The sequence below is a fragment of the Ovis canadensis genome, chromosome 6 (genome assembly GCF_042477335.2).
Source record: "Ovis canadensis isolate MfBH-ARS-UI-01 breed Bighorn chromosome 6, ARS-UI_OviCan_v2, whole genome shotgun sequence".
Lineage (NCBI taxonomy): Eukaryota > Metazoa > Chordata > Mammalia > Artiodactyla > Bovidae > Ovis > Ovis canadensis.
The window spans coordinates 107,674,862-107,697,131 of record NC_091250.1 but is presented as its reverse complement, the minus strand read 5'-3'; the positions used below and the strand labels follow the sequence as shown (position 1 = coordinate 107,697,131).

The window sequence follows — 22,270 nt, the reverse complement described above, 5'->3', positions numbered from 1 at the left end:
ACTTTTCTTCCAAGGAGTAAGCGTCTTTTAATCTCATGGCTGCAGTCACCATCTGCCGTGATTTTGGAGCCCAAAAAAATAAAGTCTGACACTGTTTCCACTGTTTCCCCATCTATTTGCCATGAAGTGATGGGACCAGATGCCATGATCTTCATTTTCTGAATGTTGAGCTTTAAGCCAACTTTTTCACTTTCCTCAAGAGGCTTTTTAGTTTCTCTTCACTTTCTGCCATAAGGGTGGTATCATCTGCATATCTTAGAGATGACTCCATGGACTGTAGCCCTGCAAGCTGCTCTGTCCATGGGATTTCCTAGGCAAGAATACTGGAGTGGCAATTTTCTTCCCCAGGGGATCTTCCCAACTCAGGGATTGAACCCAAGTCTCCTGCATTGCAGGAGACTCATGGAAAAAGCTACAGAGTTCCAGAAAAACATCTATTTCTGCTTTATTGACTATGCCAAAGCCTTTGACTGTGTGGATCACAATAAACTGTAGAAAATTCTGAAAGAGATGGGAATACCAGACCACCTAACCTGCCTCTCGAGAAATCTGTTTGCAAGTCAGGAAGCAACAGTTAGAACTGGACATGGACAACAGACTGGTTCCAAATAGGAAAAAGAGTATGTCAAGGCTGTATATTGTCACCCTGCTTATTTAACTTATATGAAGAGTACATCATGAGAAGCGCTGGACTGGAAGAAACACAAGCTGGAATCAAGATTGCCAGGAGAAATGTCAATAACCTCAGATATGCAGATGACACCACCCTTATGGCAGAAAGTGAAGAGGAGCTAAAAAGCCTCTTGATGAAAGTGAAAGAGGAGAGCGAAAAAGTTGGCTTAGAGCTCAACATTCAGAAAACGAAGATCATGGCATCTGGTCCCATCACTTCATGGCAAATAGATGGGGAAACAGTGGAAACAGTGTCAGACTTTATTTTTTTGGGCTCCAAAATCACGGCAGATGGTGACTGCAGCCATGAAATTTAAAGACATGAAATTTAAAGACGCTTACTCCTTGGAAGAAAAGTTATGACCAACCTAGATAGTATATTCAAAAGCAGAGACATTACTTTGCCGACTAAGGTCCATCTAGTCAAGGCTATGGTTTTTCCTGTGGTCATGTATGGATGTGAGAGTTGGACTGTGAAGAAAGCTGAGCACTGAAGAATTGATGCTTTTGAACTGTGGTGTTGGAGAAGACTCTTGAGAGTCCCTTGGACTGCAAGGAGATCCAACCAGTCCATTCTAAAGGAGATCAGTCCTGGGTGTTCATTGGAAGGACTGATGCTGAAGCTGAAACTCCAATACTTTGGCTCCCTGATGCGAAGAGTTGACTCATTGGAAAAGACCCTGATGCTGGGAGGGATTGGGGACAGGAGGAGAAGGGGATGACAGAGGATGAGATGGTTGTATGGCATCACCAACTCACTGGACATGAGTTTGGGTAAACTCTGGAAGTTGGTGATGGACAGGGAGGCCTGGTGTGCTGCAATTCATGGGGTTGCAAAGAGTCCTACCACAACTGAGCGACTGAACTGAACTGAACTTTTTTGTCAATGCTTGCTTGTGCATGCTTGCCCAGTCATGTCCAAATCTTTGGGCCCCATGGACTGTAGTCTTCCAGGCTCCTCTGTCCATGGGATTCTCCAGGCAAGAATACTGGAGTGGGTTGCCATTTCTTCCTCCAGGGAATCTTCCCAATCCAGGGATCGAACCTGAGTCTTCTGCAGCTTCTATGTTGGCAGGCAGATTCTTTACCACTTCTCTATCTGGGAAGCCCCAACTTGATTAACTGTCCCAAATGTTACACCAAGCAATTGCTAGTCAGGTATCTTGGTGTAATTTTCTTCCAACATTTTTTTAAAACTTTTTAACTGGGATAAATAAATCAGACTTGTTTGGGGCCCCTTTAATGTTGGGGGGCCAATAGAGGCCTCTTTGGCCGGTTTAACTTTAGGTAGTATTGGTTCAGAGCCTTTGTTTTTTGTTTTTGTTTGTTTGGCTGTGCCATGCGGTTTGTGAGATCTTAGTTCCCTGATCAGAGATTGAATCCAGGACACTGGCAGTGAAAGCCCAGAGTCCTAACCGGTAGACCACCGGGGAATTCCCTAAAGCCTTTGTTTTAATCTCATCAATGTCCATTTTTTTAAAAATCCCATTTTTAAATCACCATCTAAGGATTTCTATCCTGTTGGGATGATGTCTATCCTGTTGGGATGAGTCCCTATAAAATTGTCACCTTGTTGGGAAGCAGTCTCTTGACTTTCTCCTCAGAGTTTCCTATTCCCTTGTTAATTAACCTAATATTTTTAGTAGTACCCTAAAGACCCATCAAGGGAAAGCCATGACCATAAATTACGCTTTCCAAATAGTTTTGTTTTAAAATACAGGAATTCTTAAGTTATATTTTTTTGTATCTGCCTTTTAACTTGCTCTTTTCATGGGCACCAAGAAAACAGCCACTTATAATACGAGCTCCCTAAAAATTAACCAATTCAGAAGTTTCTTCAATTTAAAGGACCATTGTCTGGCACTGATAAGTAGTATCTTAATAGTGATAAAGAACGAGTAAGACACAACGGTGCTCAGTGGCTTCAGTGGTGTCCGACTCTGTGACCCTATGGACTGTAGCCCGCCAGGCTCCTCTGCCTGTGGGATTCTCCAGGCAGGAATACTGCAGGGGGTTGCCGTGGGTTCTGCTACAGGAATCTTCCCCACCAAGGGATTGAACCCGAATCTCTTACGTCTCCTGTATTGGCAGGTAGGTACCTGGGAAGCCCTAAGACACAACCGACGCCCCCAGCAAGAGTGCAAAGGATGCGCCTTCAGCCCCTCTAATGGGCTTTTGTTACCATTTAGTGGATCTGATCTCTGTCACTTGTGAATTTGCCATTGTTTCCCTACACAGGAAAGACAGAACATTCTGGAAGCTCTGCCCCACCCCCACCCCAAGCCATTTAATAGTCTCTCAGGTTCCCTCCTGACTGAGTCAGCTGTGTGTCTGCAGAGAAGGGGAGGCCTTGTGGTCCCCCACTGGTCAGTGTGGACTGGTCTGGGGGTGGGAGTCTGTGCAGTGGGGGAGACCACGCTGGGCAGTCGCAGGCTTGACTGATTGACCGGATACAGTTTACAGTGTTACGTTCTGTAAAGTTGTCACATAGTCATAAGTCTAGAATATTAATGTTTATGGGAAAATATGGTGGAAGTTCCACATGTAGATTAAAAAAACAGCAAAATGGTCAGTCTGGTTTAAGGAATGTACGTGTTGTTTACATTTTTATTAAGCTGTGGATTGAGCAGTCCTGGGACAGGTCTGTTGACACAAAGTTAATTTGCCTTGTGATCCTATTGCTTGGTGACCTATTTGCCTAAATTTGTGTATTCAGTGACTTTTGCATCCTTTTTGAGGTTTTTCATTTTGTCAGGTTTCTATTTTGCCTGCTCTTTGACATTTCAAGCCTTTAAAAAATTAATTTGTCCAAAGGCCCTCTCAAGTCAGTTTCATGTTTCTAAGATGTAGTTGCTAAATTTACAATATCCCAGTAAGTATCTCCTTTTTTACTTTATGAGCTTTGCTGTTTGGATTGTTAATTTCTTTTATAAGGTAGTATTACTGCTTTGATAGTAAGGAAAAAGATGTGAGGGATAAGTATTTCATAAGTGTTTTTTTTTAATTCACTGACCATTAAGTTATACTGAATTATAAAGTAATCAACATTTACAGTATCATAAACAGCATTATCTTTAAAAGTGTAAACTATATTTTATGTTATAAAAATAATATATATAAGCAGCAAAGATAAAGTTGAAAGCACAGTAAATTAAAAAACTGCTGCTACCCTCCGTGGTTTCACTCTCTCTTAGATGACGAGTGCTAATGGCTATATTCTCGTTTTTCCATGAATGGGTTTCCCTTTTGCATGGTTATACTGTTTATACTTCTTTATGTTCATGTGTGTGTGTGCACGCTCAGTCACTCAGTTGTGTCCGACTGTTTGTGACCTCATGGACTGTACCCCGTCAGGCTTCTCTGACCATGGAATTTCCCAGGCAAGAATACTGGAGTGGGTTGCCATTTCCTGTTCCAGGGAACCTTCCTAACCCAGGGATCAAACCTAAGTTGCCTGCATCTACCTGCATTGGCAGGCAGATTCTTTACTGCTGCACCACCTGGGAAGCATGTTCATATACATACATGTATATTCTACTCACTGAATATTACGTGATAGGTATTTTCCCATGTATGTCTTTGTCTTGTTTATATAAATACATTTTTGTGATAATATTCAAGAGATAGAAGGGATATATTACTACACTTCCCCACTCGCTTCTTCTTAGACATATCGGTCAGTTCTTGTTCCATCCTTTGATTACCAAGTGGATTGAATGTTTGCCAACCAGTTGTGTTTCCGCTTTGTTAGTTCTTGTCCTTTCCCAGTTTTCCTATCTGGGAACTGGGTGTGTTCATGGCACTTACAAACTTTTTATATAATAATGATATTAATCCTTTGTTATAATTGTGGCAACTGCTTCTCTATTGTTTGCCTTTTTAAAATTTACATGTAACCAAATCTCTTCTTTAATGAACATTTCTATCATTTCCGAGCTTGAAAAGTCATACTTCCTCCAAAGGTTTGAGTCTATTTTCTTGTATTCTTTTTTTCCCCCCCACATTTAATTTCTTATGGATTTGTTTCCTTGCAATTTAGCCAAGGTAGGAATTCTATTTAAAGTTTCAAATGCTGTTCTGTTATTCCTTTGGTCCTTACCTCAACTCTGAGCCAAACTATATAAATGCCAAAGAGATGATAGAAAACATTTAAATGCCATGGTTATTGTTTCCATTATTTTAACAGAATGCTTAGCTCTTTTTCTATAAACCCGACTTGCTCTTTTCTGGTATCTTTTTTTTTTTTTCCTCGAAATAGAAATAGAAGTAGCTTTAGCTAAATCAGTTTTTTTTTTTTTAAATCAAAAGTAAGAAAAATACCTGCCAAAAAAAAAAAGAAAAAAAAAAAAAGAAAAATACCTGCCTTTTTCACTTTCACTTTTCACTTTCATGCATTGGGGAAGGAAATGGCAACTCACTCCAGTATTCTTGCCTGGAGACTCCCAGGGACAGAAGAGCCTGGTGGGCTTCCGTCTCTGGGGTCGCACAGAGTTGGACACGACTGAAGCGACTTAGCAGCATCAGCAGCATCCTGTACAAAAAGGAAGTGATCAGGTGGGCTTTAAATGCACATGCATTCCTGGTGAGCCAGTGGAGACAGGGTAGCACTTGGGGGATGGGGGAACCATTTCCATCTTCAAGAGTAAAGCTGTTTCTTGTACACCTCTAACAAACATGGGCTACCCCCACCCTGGATCCAGTGCTTTTTCTCTTTCACCTGCTCTGGGCTCTGGTTTTCAGTCTTTAACCCAGCTGACCAAGGCAGTGAGGACAGAAGGTTCTGGACCGCGCGGCTCAGACCTGGACTTTGGCCCGCCTCCCCGCTCCGCCCTGTTACCCGGGCCCTCCCATCGACCCTGGCTGCACCTCCCTTCCCAGCCACGCCCCGAGCTGCGGGCTACTCTTGCGGAACTGCCTCTGCAGTGTGTAACCTTCCGCCTCACTGCACTTTTCTCACTCTCCACTTGAGAAACACATCCTGTGCGGTTTCGTGGTGCCGCCTGCCTTGTTCTCGCTCTGCTTCTGTTCGGAAACCCCGTCACCTTCCCACCTTGGGGGAGCTGACTCCTTCCAGAACTAAGTGCGTTCAGGCTCCGCATTCCCTCCGGGCGCCCTTTCTAGTCGCTGCCCCTCCTCTGACCTGACAGCTTGGGGTCAGCTTCAGAGCTCTTTCTACCTGTGAGGTAGCCCTGTAAACAGCAGCCCGCTGTGCTCTGCCTTGGATTCTCTGAGGACAGGACCCAGGTCTTAACATCTCTGCATCTGGAGAACTTACCACAAGCCCCTCTCGCATTGGGTTCAGTTCAGTTCAGTTCAGTCGCTCAGTCGTGTCCGACTCTTTGCGACCCCATGAATCGCAGCACGCCTGGCCTCCCTGTCCATCACCATCTCCCGGAGTTCACTCAGACTCACGTCCATCGAGTCAGTGATGCCGTCCAACCATCTCATCCTCTGTCACCCCCTTTTCCTCCGCCCCTAATTCCTCCCAGCATCAGGGTCTTTTCCAGTGAGTCAACTCTTCTTCGCCTGAGGTGGCCAAAGTACTGCAGTTTCAGCTTTAGCATCAGTCCTTCCAATGAACACCCAGGACTGATCTCCTTTAGAATGGACTGGTTGGATCTCCTTGCAGTCCAAGGGACTCTCAAGAGTCTTCTCCAGCACCACCGTTCAAAAGCATCAATTCTTCGGCACTCATCTTTCTTTACACTCCAACTCTCACATCCATACATGACCACTGGAACAACCATAGCCTTGACTAGACGGACCTTTGCTGGCAAAGTAATATCTCTGCTTTTTAATATGCTATCTAGGTTGGTCATAACTTTCCTTCCAAGGAGTAAGCGTCTTTTAATTTCATGGCTGCAGTCACCATCTGCAGTGATTTTGGAGCGCCAAAAACAAAGTCTGACACTCTTTCCACTGTTTCCACTGTTTCCCCGTCTATTTGCCATGAAGTGATGGGACCGGATGCCATGATCTTTGTTTTCTGAATGTTGAGCTTTAAGCCAGCTTTTTCGCTCTCCTCTTTTACTGTCATCAAGAGGCTTTTTAGCTCCTCTTCACTTTCTGCCATGAGGGTGGTGTCATCTGCATATCTGAGGTTATTGATATTTCTCCCGGCAATCTTGATTCCAGCTTGTACTTCAACCATCTTGGCATTTAACACTATGTACTCTGCATATAAGTTAAATAAGCAGGGTGACAATATACAGCCTTGACGTACTCCTTTTCCTATTCGGAACCAGTCTGTTGTTCCATGTCCAGTTCTAACTGTTGCTTCCTGACCTGCATATAGGTTTCTCAAGAGGCAGGTGAGTTAGTCTGGTATTCCCATCTCTTTCAGAATTTTCCACAGTTTATTGTGATCCACACAGTCAAAAGCTTTGGCGTAGTCAATAAAGCAGAACTAGATGTTTTTCTGGAACTCTCTTGCATTTCCATGATCCAGCAGATGTTGGCAATTTGATCTCTAGTTCCTCTGCCTTTTCTAAAACCAGCTTGAACATCTGGAAGTTCATGGTTCATGTATTACTGAAGCCTGGCTTGGAGAATTTTGAGCATTACTTTACTAGCTTGTGCGATGAGGGCAATTGTGTGGTAGTTTGCTCGTTCTTTGGCATTGCTTCTCTTTGAGATTAGTATGAAAACTGACCTTTTCCAGTCCTGTGGCCACTGCTGAGTTTTCCAAATTGGCTGGCATATTGAGTGCAGCACTTTCACAGCATCATTTTTCAGGATTTGAAATAGCTCAACTGAAATTCCATCACTTCCACTAGCTTTGTTCATAGTGATGCTTTCTAAGGCCCACTTGACTTCACATACCAGGATGTCTGGCTCTAGATGAGTGATCACACCATCGTGATTATCTTGGTCATGAAGCTCTTTTTTGTACAGTGCTTCTGTGTGTTCTTGCCACCTCTTCTTAATATCTTCTGCTTCTGTTAGGTCCATACCAATTCTGTCCTTTATCGAGCCCATCTTTGCATGAAATGTTCCCTTGGTATCTCTAATTTTCTTGAAGAGATCTCTAGAATTTCCCATTCTGTTGTTTTCCTCTATTTCTTTGCATTGATCGCTGAGGAAGGCTTTCTTATCTCTCCTTGCTATTGTTTGGAATTCTGCATTCAGATGCTTATATCTTTCCTTTTCTCCTTTGCTTTTCCCATTGGGTACTAGAAGCTAATGTTTCGTAAAGCACTTGGTATGTGTTTGGTAGTATTCTGACTGGATGACAAGCTTCTGTGGATTTAATTCTCATGGCAGCCCTACAAGGAAAGTGAGAGTTTTAGTCTCTCAGTTCAGTTCACTCGCTCAGTCGAGTCCGACTCTTTGCGACCCCATGAATCGCAGCACGCCAGGCCTCCCTGTCCATCACCAACTCCCGGAGTTCACTCAGACTCACATCTATCGAGTCCATGATGCCATCCAGCCATCTCATCCTCTGTCGTCCCCTTTTCCTCCTGCCCCCAATCCCTCCCAGCATCAGAGTCTTTTCCAGTGAATCAACTCTTCTCATGAGGTGGCCAAAGTACTGGAGTTTCAGCTTTACCATCCGTCCTTCCAAAGAAATCCCAGGGCTGATCTCCTTCAGAATGGACTGGTTGGATCTCCTTGCAGTCCAAGGGACTCTCAAGAGTCTTCTTAACACCACAGTTCAAAAGCATCAATTCTTCGGCGCTCAGCTTTCTTCACAGTCCAACTCTCGCATCTGTCCATGACCACTGGAAAAACCATAGCCTTGACTAGATGGACCTTTGTTGGCAAAGTAATGTCTCTGCTTTTCAATATGCTATCTAGGTTGGTCATAACTTTCCTTCCGAGGAGTAAGCATCTTTTAATTTCATCACTCAGTCACGTCCAACTCTTAGCGACCCCATGGACTGTGGCCCGTACCCCCACCCCGCTACTCTGTCCATGGTATTCTTCAGGCAAGAATACTGAAGTGGTAGCCATTTCCTTCCCCAGAGGATCTTCCCGACCCAGGGATCAAATCTGGGTCTCCTGCATTGTAGGGGGATTCTTTACCATCTGAGCCATCAGGGAAGCCTGTCTTACAAGGAAGGAATGATATTATTTCCATTTTATAGATGAGGAAACCAAGGCATGAAGCTAGTAACAGATGAAGCCAGGATTAAATGCAAAGCCTGGCAGTCAGATCTCAACCCACACTCTACCCAGTGTGCTCAGCCACTTCTTACAGGCATTTTCAACAGAGAGCCTTGTGTGAATGAAGGACAGAAATGATAAGGGACATAGGATTATGTGGTGATATTGAATATATCTAGTTTATCCAACACCTCTGAGAAATTAGATATGGCAGAGATGTTAGTTTTTCAACTGATTAAAATTTTTCCTTTTGATTTCCTGATCTCAGGCATATTGTTTGACTTCTGTGAGGTGAGGTTTTTGCCTGAATCTTCAGGAGTTTAAAAAAAATTCTTTTTGTTTGTTTTAAAAAGTAAAAACTTCTTAAAAATGGTTTTAAATGAAGTAATCTCAATCATTTATTTTCCTGCCATATTAAAATAATTCATGGGGCATAACTCAACCTTTTCTGAGTGACCAGGACCATCACTGTGATTCAGTTCATCAGTTCAGTCGCTCAGTCATGTCCGACTCTTTGCGACCCCATGAATCGCAGCACGCCAGGCCTCCCTGTCCATCACCGTCTCCCGGAGTTCACTCAGACTCACATCCATCGTTCACACGGACTCATGTCCATGATGCCAACCAGCCATCTCATCCTTGGTCATCCCCTTCTCCTCCTGCCCCCAGTCCCTCCCAGCATCAGAGTCTTTTCCAACGAGTTAACTCTTCGCACGAGGTGGCCAAAGTACTGGAGCTTCAGCTTTAGCATCAGTCCTTCCAAAGAAATCCCAGGGTTGATCTTCAGAATGGACGGGCTGGAACTCCTTGCAGTCCAAGGGACTCTCAAGAGTCTTCTCCAACACCACAGTTCAAAAGCATCAATTTTTAGGTGCTCAGCCTTCTTCACAGTCCAACTCTCACATCCATACATGACCGCAGGAAAAACCATAGCCTTGACTAGACGGACCTTAGTCGGCAAAGTAATGTCTCTGCTTTTGAATATACTATCTAGGTTGGTCATAACTTTCCTTCCAAGGAGTAAGCGTCTTTTAATTTCATGGCTGCAGTCACCATCTGCCGTGATTTTGGAGCCCAAAAAAATAGTCTGACACTATTTCCACTGTTTCCCCATCTATTTGCCATGAAGTGATGGGACCAGATGCCATGATCTTCGTTTTCTGAATGTTGAGCTTTAAGCCAACTTTTTCACTCTCCTCTTTCACTGTCATCAAGAGGCTTTTTAGCTCCTCTTCACTTTCTGCCATAAGGGTGGTGTCATCTGCATATCTGAGGTTATTGACATTTCTCCTGGCAATCTTGATTCCAGCTTGTGTTTCTTCCAGTCCAGCGTTTCTCATGATGTACTCTGCATATAAGTTAAATAAGCAGGGTGACAATATACAGCCTTGACGTACTCCTTTTCCTATTCGGAACCAGTCTGTTGTTCCATGTCCAGTTCTAACTGTTGCTTCCTGACCTGCATACAGATTTCTCAAGAGGCAGGTCAGGTGGTCTGGTATTCCCATCTCTTTCAGAATTTTCCACAGTTTATTGTGATCCACACAGTCAAAGGCTTTGGCATAGTCAATGAAGCAGAAATAGATGTTTTTCTGGAACTCTCTTGCTTTTTCCATGATCCAGCAGATGTTGTGAATTTGATCTCTAGTTCCTCTGCCTTTTCTAAAACCAGCTTGAACATCAGGGAGTTCACAGTTCAAGTATTACTGAAGCCTGGCTTGGAGAATTTTGAACATTACTTTACTAGCATGTGAGATGAGTGCAATTGTGCGGTAGTTTGAGCATTCTTTGGCATTGCCTTTCTTTGGAATTGGCATGAAAATGGACCTTTTCCACCCCTGTGGCCACTGCTGAGTTTTCCAAATTTGCTGGCATATTGAATGCAGCACTTTCACAGCATCATCTTTCAGGATTTGAAACAGCTCAACTGGAATTCCATCACCTCCACTAGCTTTGTTCATAGTGATGCTTTCTAAGGCCCACTTGACTTCACATTCCAAGATGTCTGGCTCTAGATTAGTGATCACATCATCATGATTATCGACCATGATTATGATATCTGGGTCGTGAAGATCTTTTTTGTACAGTTCTTCCATGTATTCTTGCCACCTCTTCTTAATATCTTCTGCTTCTGTTAGGTCCATACCATTTCTGTCCTTTATCAAGCCCATCTTTGCATGAAATGTTCCCTTGGTATCTCTAATTTTCTTGAAGAGATCTCTAGTCTTTCCCATTCTGTTCTTTTCCTCTATTTCTTTGCATTGATCGCTGAAGAAGGCTTTCTTATCTCTTTCTATTCTTTGGAACTCTGCATTCAGATGCTTGTATCTTTCGTTTTCTCCTTTGCTTTTCGCCTCTCTTATTTTCACAGCTATTTGTAAGGCCTCCCCAGATAGCCATTTTGCTTTTTTGCATTTCTTTTCCATGGGGATGGTCTTGATCCCTGTCTCCTGTACAATGTCACGAACCTCATTCCATAGTTCATCAGGCACTGTATCTATCACATCTAGGCCCTTGTGATTAGCAAATAGCAAACTTTATTCTGAGCCTGTGCTGTCCTGGGACTTTGACATCAGTAGGATTTATTATCAGCTTCTAAGTAGCAGGGACCATACCAGATAGTTTTAAGTTGTTATTGCTCAGTTGCGTCCGACGCTTTGCAACCCTACAGACTGCAGCGCACCAGGCTTCCCTGTCCTTCACTATCTCCCTGAGTTTGCTCAAACTCATGTCCATTGAGTCGATAGTCCCATCCAACCATCTCATCCTCTGTTGTCCCATTCTCTTCTTGCCTTCATTCTTTCCCAGTATCAGGGTTTTTTCCAGTGAGTTGGCTTTTCCCATCAGGTGGCCAAAGTATTGGAGCTTCAGCTTCAGCATCAGTCCTTCCAATGAATATTCACGGTTGATTTCCTTCTGGGTTGACTGGTTTGATCTCCTTGCTGTCCAAGGGACTCTTAAGAGTCCTCTGTAAAATCAAAAAGGATTGTGTGGTCAAACCTTTGGAAGAGCTGTGCAGTCTCAGATATTTATATTACTGTGCATAACTTGCTGTTTAGTACTAGAGAAGAACAGAGACTCGTCTACTTTCATGCACGTGTAGGTAGGCATTTGTTTCTTGTTGGCTTGTCTCTTTATTTTAAAATCTAGAACAGGTTTAAGAGGCATCCTGATTTTTTTTTCCTTCCCACCCCCTTTTTTTTTTTAATTGTAGTATAACTGCTTTACAATGTTGTGTTCATTTCTGCTGTACAACTATGTGAATCAGCTGTATGTATACATAGATCCCTTCCCTGTGAACCTCTCATCCCACCCCTCTAGGTCATCACAGCTGGTTTTTTGGTTTTTAATTTTATTTATTGATTTTGGTTGTGCTGGGTCTTCATTGCTGCAAGGGCTTCTCTCTGATCGCAGTGAGCAGGGGCTGCTCTCTAGTTGTGGTACGCTGGCTTCTCGGTGCGGTGACTTCTCTTGTTTCCAAGAACAGGCTCTAGGCCTGCTAGGCTTCAGTAGTTGTGACTCCTGGCCACTAGACCACAGGTTCACTAGTTGTGGGGCACGGGCTTCGTTGCTCCACGGCAGGGAGCAACTTCTGGATCTTCCTTATGGATCAGGGATCAAGCCCGCATCTCCTGCACTGGCAGGCTGATTCTTTACCAACTGAGCCACCAGATTAACCCCATAGAGCTGTTTTTGATGAATAACTATATTAAGTGATGAAATGATTATATCTGAGAGTCTTCAAAACAGTTTTCAGATTTATATTAAAGCATTAAAATTATCCAGATACCCATTTCCAAGGGAAAAAAAGACTTACTTAGAATTTACCTGAGATGTTAAGATTATTCATTTACAATCTAAATAACATCATTAAGCAGTTTATGACTGAGTGCCAGAGGTGTGGTATAGGGATGAGAAACCCAGCTTGTGACTGTGGTCAGGAAAGGCCTCTGAAGGAGCTGGTGAGTAACCCCGTTGCCCAATGCCTGTGTCAGAATTATAAACTCTAAATTAGCTCTGTTCAATGGAAATAGATGTGAATCACCTATGCATTTCAGATTTTTCTAGTAACCACATTCAAGAAAGTAAAAAGAAACATGCAATTAATTTAAATAATATATGTTTATTTTACTCATTCTAAAATAGTATCATTTCTGAATGGATAAAGATGTGGTATGTATACACACACACAAACATACACATATACAATTGAGTAAAATTTTGTCATTTGCAATAACTTAGATGTACTTAAAGGGCATTATGCTAAGTGAAATAAGTCATAGCAAGGTAAATTACTGTATGATATCATTTCTATGTGGAATCTGAAAAATATAGCAAATTAGTGAATATATAACAAAAAAGAAGTAGGCTCACAGATATAGAGAACAAACTAGTGGTTACCAGTGGGGAGGGAACAAGGGCCAGTCTAAGGGTAGGGGAGTAACAGGTATACACTATTAGGTATAAAATAAGCTACAGGGTTATATTGCACAACACAGGGAATGTAGCCAATACTTTATAGTGACTATAAATTAATTTTTAAAATTGTGAATCACTATATTGTAAACCTGTAACTTATATTGCACAGCAACTATACTTCAATTTAAAAATAAACAGAATAAAATAGTATCTTTTAAACATGTAATCGATATTAAAACATTGGATATTTTACATTGGTTTTTTTTTTTTTTTGGTACTGTTTTTGAAATCTGGTGTGTATCTCACCCTTATAACACATTTCAGTTCCAATTAGCCCCAGTTCAAACATTCAGCAGACACAGGCCTACCAGGTAAGACAGCACAGCCCTAGATGGAACAGGAAGAACAGTATGCAGTCATGGGAGAGAAGGAAAGACATGGGAATTTAATGACCATCTACTGTGGACCAGGCAGATTCACAACTGGCATGAGGCATTTAATGAACAAAACATTGGTCCTGTTTTTATGTAAAATTCTGATATTTTGTTCATCATGAATTTTTGGCATTAATTTTGATTTTTAAAATTGCATTAAAATATTATTTATTTTAATTACAGAGTGTTTGGGCTCCTCTTACATTTTGTACCCAAGACAGGTGCATCATTTCCCTCACCCTAATCCCAGGCCTGGCAATAGGCACTTCCTACCAACTTTGCCAATACCTCATTTGGGGGCACTCTCCTGAACCAGGCTGAACTGGATATCAAAACCATGAGTGAACTCCTCTAATTGACTAAGCCTTGGACATTCATTTTGTTAAATTAATTTTCAATTGAATTCAACTTAGAAATGAAAAGACACTGGTAGACATATTGAAATGGAAATTGAATCTATAAACTGAAAAATCTGAAAATGTTTTGGAACCAAACTATAACCTCAGAGAGAGTTATTGGCTTTGATTGCCTAGTCAAAGTAACCCCATATTGCTTTTCCAAATTATGGGTGAAAAGAAGGAAAGCAACAGGTTTTTTACTCTCTCTGGGGTCTTATTTCCTTCCCACATTGTAGCTGGAATCTCCAGTGTTTAGGGGGGTCAGTATCTGCAGTTTCTCCCAGTATACTGAGAATGTTATATTGAAAATAACTTTAATGATGAAAGAAATGAAAATTGTATTACTTAACAAAGTGTTGCCTATTTTCAACAAGATCCTTTTCTTTCTTTTAGGGAACTCAGAAACAAAGACGAAATTCAATTTGGAGATAATGGAACAACAATATCCGCTGTGAGCAACAAGGCCTATGTTTTTGAACGAGACAAATCTGTTGGAGACCCGAAAATTGACTTAATTAGAACAATAAATATTCCTGCATTGGTAAGTAGGCATTTTAAATCTCATTATTGTGGATTTTAGAAGAAAGGAAAAAGCTAAGCTAAATCCATTACAGTTTTACTTTTCAGTTCCGTCCAGTTCAGTCGCTCAGTCATGTCCGACTCTTTGCGACCCCATGAATTGCAGCATTCCAGGCCTCCCTGTCCATCACCAACTCCCGGAGTTTACCTAAACTCATGTCCATTGAGTCGGTGATGCCATCCAGCCATATCATCCTCTGTTGTCCCCTTCTCCTCCTGCCCCCAATCCCTCCCAGCATCAGGGTCTTTTCCAATGAGTCAACTCTTCGCATGAGGTGGCCAAAGTATTGGAGTTTCAGCTTTAGCATCAGTCCTTCCAGTGAACACCCAGGACTGATCTCCTTTAGGATGGACTGGTTGGATCTCCTTGGGGCTTTTAGGAGCTATTAAGTTATATATTTAGGTGTATATATATATTTTTAATATGTACATATTTTAATTTTTTAATATGTGTATGTGTATATATATCTATATCTCTCCCCTTCCATTCTTTAAAGTTCATTTTAGACTTTTTGAGGTTTTTCAAATGTGGTCTCTTCAAATGGTGACAAAGTGCAAATTTTAAGATTTTTTTTTTTCAGTTTCTTCCTGTGTGTTCAGGATCAGACTTGTGCAAATAAGCATGTCTCTAGGATTTTGGAGGGTAGCTGATCATATTTAAAGTGTTTATTTTCCCTCTTGTTTTTGTTCAGAAACTCTAGCAATAGAATTTGCTTGCTACTTTTTTTTCTTTTTAGCTTCTTATTTTGTATTGAGGTGTATCTGGTTCATAGTGTTGTGATAGTTTTAGGTGAACGGTAAAGGGTCTCAGCCATATACAGACATGTATCCATTCTCCTCCAAACTCCCCTCCCATCCAGGCTGGCACAATATAACACTGAGTAGAGTTCCAGTAGGTCCTTGTTGGTTATCCATTTTAAATATAGTAGTGTGTACATATTTCGCTTCCTATGATGGATTTTTTTAATCCTTAAAATATGTATTGACTTTCCCCCATCTCCTTTTAAATAGCAGAGACTAGGCTGTTGAAGACAACCTAGTATTGGGCTCTGTTTTTAACGGCAATTATAGTAGTAGAAATACATGAGACCCAAGAAACTTCTACTCATTCCCTCGGAGGCTCCCATCTTAACTCCTAGGTGACCACCACATATGCGCCTGGACCTGGAAAGTATTAGACCCCGGATCAGGCCCAGCCCAGCTGCCTAATGGGGCAGTATATGCGGGCGCCCCCAGCCTCCAGCCCCGATCAGGAGGAAGATAGTGCCATCTTGTGGCAACGATGCCAATGCACCGCAAGAGTTGTTCCCTTTCTGTGGTTCCTGGGTTGCAAGTGAGGATCTCATTTACGAAATGTAATACTGAGAAAGGACAATAAGTGAAGAGATTTATTCTTCATGCTCAGCCAGAGAGGAGCTCACTGGCTGATTTTTCAGCTGTTTGATCTCAATACTTACATTTAGGTCTGCAGCCCCCTTTGCTGAAGGGACGGTAGGTGGTTGAGGTGCAGACACAGCTGTCTGAATTTGCCTGTGCTCCTCAGACCGCCATGGAATGGAGCCAGCTGCCCTTACTCCGGGAGTTCATCGAGGCCCTGCTGAAGGCCTATCGGCAGAAGCTCTTTGTGACCCACACGGTGGATGAACTGCTCTGGGGTTACAAAGATGAAATCTTATCCCTCATCAGCGTTTTCAAACACGACGTCTCTCCCTATTTTGGCCTGTTTTATGGGGTAAGTCGATTTTTCTTTTCAGAAACTGTGTGTTCAGCTGAAGAGGAGGGCATTGCAAGCCAGATTATATCTTCACTTTGGGTGAATTACTTGGCACTCTTGATCTCTTGTAGAGTATGTGAAAAATAAGAAAGTGCTTTAGTAGGGAAAGAAAAACTTCTACAATTTCAACATGCTACCAGCACTGACTTTGAATGAGTGTGAAAAAAATGTATGAAGTGGGGCTGTGCCATTAATCTTTCAAAGTGTCATAAATATGAGTGATCAATGTCAAGTTTCGATGGCTTAGTGACTAAACCCATGGATCAGCCTGACAAAGGCAAACGAGAAACTAAATAGGGATGTGATAATACGTTAGGGATGGGAAGTACTTATTATATTTTCAAACATCTCATTTGTGAAAGATGTTGGATAATTTGAAACTCCATGTGCCCTTCACCTATGATTTATTTAGCTTGTAAGTGGAATTTTGCATCATTTCTTTGCAGATTTTATTTACTTTGATTTGCAACCCCCAAAATGGGCTTCCCTGGTAGCTCAGCTGGTAAAGAATCCACCTCCAAGGCAGGAGACCCTGGTTTGATTCCTGGGTCGGGAAGACCCACTGGAGGAGGGACAGGCTACACACTTCAGTATTCTTGGGCTTCCTTGGTGGCTCAGCTGGTAAAGAATCTGCCTGCAGTGGGTTCAGTCCCTGGGTTGGGAAGATCCCCTGGAGAAGGGAAAGGCTACCCACAACGGTATTCTGGCCTGGAGAATCCCATGGACTGTGTAGTCCATGGCATTGCAAAGAGACGGACATAACTGAGCAAACCAAAACTATCAGCATTCAAGTAATTATTATTTGAAGTATATGTTATTAACTGCTTGAGCTTGAAATAAACAAAAAGTGAAAGTGAAAGTGTTAGTTGCTCAGTCCTGTCCAGCTCATGGCAACCCCATGGACTGTAGCCCTCCAGGCTCCTCTGTCCGTGGGATTCTCCAGGCAAGAATATTGGAGTGGGTTGCTGTTCTCTTCTCCTGGGGATCTTCCCCTCCCAGGGATCGAACCCGTATGTCTCACATCTGCATTGGAAAGTGGGTTCTTTACTGCTAGTGCCACCTAAAAGCAATTAAAGTCTGTATCCCCCTGCCTGCCCCCCCCCCCCCACCAAAAAAAAAACTTGAGTAAAATGGATAGTTGAAAGGTTGATAAATGACAAACTTAAACTCAGGAAGAGAGGGTAAGTTCAGGGCAGAATATGTAATTGTGATTAATTTCCCCATCTTTAAATTTGTGGTTATTCTCTGGCTCTAACTACTGAAGAATATCACCTCATCCTGTAATCTCTTAGCATTTCAGTTGGTAAATGGTGGTAACACAGCCCCTGTACTGTCAGGGATATATAACACTTAAAAACTATGGTTAACAAAATGGTTAACAACTTTTAGATATTACCTTCACAAGAGGAGGAGGGTCCTAGGACTAGGGTCCCACCAACCCTAAATCCTTCACTCTGGGCAAGCAGACCCAATCGATGTTCCCCGGAAGGTTCCATCTGACAGGAGCCCAGCTTCCATGGGACCAGAGGAAGCACTGATTTCTTGTTGTGACTAAACTCCTGTCTAGAAATAATTGCAGGGAAACTCCCTACAGAGAGATACAAAGGCTACCACCCATCTGCCAAGTAGATTCTATTCCTCATACCTCAGTATTTCTCTGATAATTTTCATTGTATAGCTTGCTTTTTGTTTTTACACTGACCCCATCAGACTTACGGGGCTTCCCAGGTGGTGCTAGCAGTAAAGAGCCCGTCTGCCAACACAGGAGACATAAGAGATGTGGGTTTGATCCCTGGGTCAGGAAGATCCCCTGGAGGAGGCCATGGCAACCCACTCCAGTATTCTTGCCTGGAGAATCCCATGGACAGAGGAGCCTGGTGGGCTACAGTCCATGGGGTCACAAAGAGGCGGACATGATTGAGGCAACTTAGCATGCATGCATGCCTCAGACTTATAACTAATATCCTTAAATACCTTTTAAAAATGTAATTCACATTTACAGGCTGATTTAAGAAATTGGTAGTTTTGCTTTCCCACAGGAAGAATGTGTTGGTTTACTTTATTTTTTCTTCTTTCTTTGCCTCCCCTGTAACTCTATAAAACCTCATTAGTGAAAAACCCTAGCATTGCTCAGTTGGATTAGTACCTGGCATGGATTTCCCACATTCAGGAAAAGAGTGTGAGACATCGACTCAAGAGGGGCTGGATCCACGTCCTGACTGTTTAATTTAATAACCAAGGGACTTTTCTGACCCTCAGTTTCATCATTTGTAACTTGAGAATAAAGGTATCCACACTTCAAAGCTTGTTTGAAATAGCCAAAATGAGAGTCCACAAGAGTGCTTTGCAAACTATAATTGCAACACACATTTCAGGAACTGGTTTTTTCTTTTCTGTGACTCACTCAGAAAAGAAGACCCTGAATTACTAATAATATGAATGACTGGTATATGTTTCCATTTTGGAGCCGAATAAACTCTCTCTACTGTTGTTTTTAAAAAGGCAAAGGTGTTTTTTGTTCAGTTTTTTATCTGCTCTAGCCAAATACTGACTCTGTCGCCAGCAGTACAGAGATCCACACTTGGGCTGCCATTCATGCAAGACTGGGACAGACCGTGGGCTTGTGTACTTTGCTGGCACCTACTGCTCTGCACCTGTCTGAGCCTGGCCTCCAGTCTTTCCTTAATCCCAGTGGTATCTACCACATATCCCTCTGATCCCCTAGACCATTCCACCAGCTTCACTGCACCTTGTGACTAAAGAAGAAAACCTTAGTTAAGGCCATCGAACATTTTTTCCTTAAAGACTTTAATGATGAAACAATCAAATGATTTGGTTGTTTCATCTTTAAATGGCAGGACAGAATGTGAGAGTGAGTAGGAAGAGGTGATACAGACAGTGTGAGAGCAAGACAGCTCCCAAGAGCAAGAGGCCTGGCTGGGTGTCTCTTAGTTGCCTACTGGAAAGCCAGTCAGGATATCTGCACCTGTTGATTTTAAGGTACCTCTGTTTCCCTCGGCATAAAAGAGTTCAGGCACCTCCCAGTGAGTGTGGATTCTTGGATGTGTTATATAAAATGATGGTGGCTGGGAAGGATCTTTGAGAAGTCAGCCAGTCCTATTGCATGGATGGATTATGCATTTATTATGCTAGGAGTATGAATGATGTCTTATTCTCAGAACATTTCTCAACCTCCTGCAGTAATATGTTTCTTGTATGCAACCCACATCCCCACTGCAGTAACACAAAACCTACTTATTCCTATTTGTCTTCAAACAACAAAAGTTCTAGTGAGTAACAAGGAAGCATTGATATTCTGTGTCTGACTCTTAGGCCACTAACAGTTGGGGAGAAGTCTGAGTGACTGAAATCTTTAAATGCTTACCCGCTTAGCTTAGCCTACATTTGAGTTAGTTGTAGGACTGCAAGAAGTAAAACACGTGTCTTTTTAAAATTTGGTGGTTCAACATTCTTTTGTGTGAGTATGCTTCTACGTTATTGTATGTTCACATTGTTGCTCTCAAAGAGAGGTCCCTTCTCATATCTTAAAGTCATGTAAAGCTTCATATGTGGAACACAATGTGACTATTATGTATGTGGACAGTGCTGACATACTGACATAGTTAGTGAAATAATATTGTGATGAAAAGGACCCAGGTAGGCCAAAAAAAAAAAAAAAATTGAAAAGAGAATTCACAAAGGGTATGAATGTTTTTTAAGGCAAAGGATTGAATGAAAAAAGAATTCAACCTCACTGAATACAGAAATGCAAAAAGAAATAAGAACCCCTTTTTTTTTTGTTGACTCAATAAGCAAAGTTTAACAAAAGGCATCTGAGGAATGTAAATTGATGTATCCGCTGAGTGATCTTGAGCAACTTGCTAATGAGTTTCAAAAGCTTTAAAAATGTTAATGTTCTTTTAGCTAGCAGTATCACCTTTAGTGGTCTATTTAGAAAATAAAAAGGTTTTAATCATAAAGATATACATACATTATTCATAGTAGCAAAAATTTTTAAACTAAATATTTAGTAATAAGAAAGTGGTTAAATTATTTCCACCTAATATGAAGTCATTAAGTTGAACCTAGGAAGAACTTTTTTAGGAAGAACAGGAAATATACAAATAACTAAAGAAATTGTATATATGTACAAAAATTGTGTGTGGCTTATGCCACACATATGTATATTACATATATATGTATAAGTTCTATAAACAAATTTTCTGTAGAAAAAAGACTAAAAAGAAACAGATCAAAATACTGAAAAAAAAAGTGTATGTTGCTTCTTAAAGGCCTCCACTTAACTCAGATGTAGTCTAAGCTAAGTGGTTAAACATTTAAATGTTTCAGAGTAACTCGTGCATTTCCCAGAAACCAAAACTCCATCTCAGGTGAAGAACTTGTAAGAATTTACAGAGTATGTGTGCCATTAAGAAGTGTAACCTGGAAAGAATATACAACTCAAGAAAATTTTGGTTGAAGAATGGAATTATATTAATATCACTTTCTTCTATTCAAGTGTAGTCAGGTCCTGGCCCTGGATTTACGCTTTTTTTTAAATTTTTTAATTGAGATAGAATTCACTTAACATAAAATTCAGCATTGAAAAGTATACAATTCGGTGCCTTTTATTATATTCACACAGTTGTGCAAGTGCCACCAGAACAATTTCATCACCAGTGTAATTCCAGAACATTTTCATCACCTGCCCCAAAACCCACAGACTGTTAGCAGTCTCTTCCATTCCTCATTCCTACCAGTTCCCGGTAACTTGAATCTACTCTCTCTATGTATAGATATGCCTATTGTGGACATACATATAAATGGAATGGAATTTATATGAAATCATATAAATGATTTCACACCCATGTTGTGGCATATATCAGCACTCATTCTTTTTCATGGCTGAGTAATAGTCTATTGTATGGATATACCACACTGTTTATCCATTCTTCAGTTGATGTATATTTGATTTATTTATACTTTTGGCAATTAATAATGCTGCTATGAACATTTGTGTACAGGTTTTTATATGGCCATTAGAGATAAATTTTGGAGTAGAATTCTCTTGGGTATATTATAGAAGTGGAATTTTGGAGTCTTAAGCAACATTATGTATAACTTTTTGACTAGCTGACAAACTGTTTTCCATAGCAACTGCCACATTTTACATTCACACCAACAGTGTAGAAAGGCTCTAGTTTCTCCGCGTCTTCACCAACATTTGGTCTTTTCCTTTTTTTAAAATATCCCTCCTCATGGGTATGAAGTTGTATCTCATTGTGGTTTTGATTTGCATTTTTCTAATAACTGATAATATTGAGCATCTTTTCATGTTTTTATTGGTTATTTAGATAATTTCTTTGGAGAAATGTCTCTTCAATTCTCTGTCCATTGTTTAATTGGGCTCATACTTTTTAAAAGCATAAAGTAATAACATGGCCAATATGGGATTTAACAAATAGTCACTCTATTCCCTAGTTCTGGTTCAGTCTCATGAGGCATGTAGGTTCCACTAGGGCAGTTTCATAAAGATTAAATGCGCTAGTTACTGTATCATTTAGGGTTCTCTGGAAAAACAGAATCAGTAGAGATTTGTATATTTATTGAGGGATTTATGTTGCGTTGGCCAGAACGTTCATTTTGCTTTGCCCCTAGGGTGTTACAGAAAAACCCAGATGAACTTCCAGCAAACCCAGGATTAAGGAATTGGCTTATATGATTGTGGGGGCTGCCAAGTGGCAAGTATGAAATCTGTGGGACAGGCTAGCAAGGCTGGAAACTCAGGCAAGATTTCTATGCTGTAGTCTTAAGGAAAGAATTTTTTTTCCTCCAGGAAACCTCAGATTTTGCTTTTAGAGCTTTCCGCTGATTAAATGAGCCTACGT

At 41.3% G+C, this 22,270-nt stretch overlaps 1 protein-coding gene across 1 annotated transcript in view; it reads left to right on the top strand.

The window, feature by feature from the left end:
* Positions 1–22,270, top strand: part of SCARB2 (scavenger receptor class B member 2) — a 79,097-nt gene that overhangs the window by 29,476 nt on the left and 27,351 nt on the right. The window contains exons 3-4 of the mRNA XM_069594403.1: positions 14,423–14,570; positions 16,152–16,340. Of these exons, the coding sequence (XP_069450504.1) occupies positions 14,423–14,570; positions 16,152–16,340 (337 nt within the window). The remainder of the gene's footprint in view (positions 1–14,422; positions 14,571–16,151; positions 16,341–22,270) is intronic.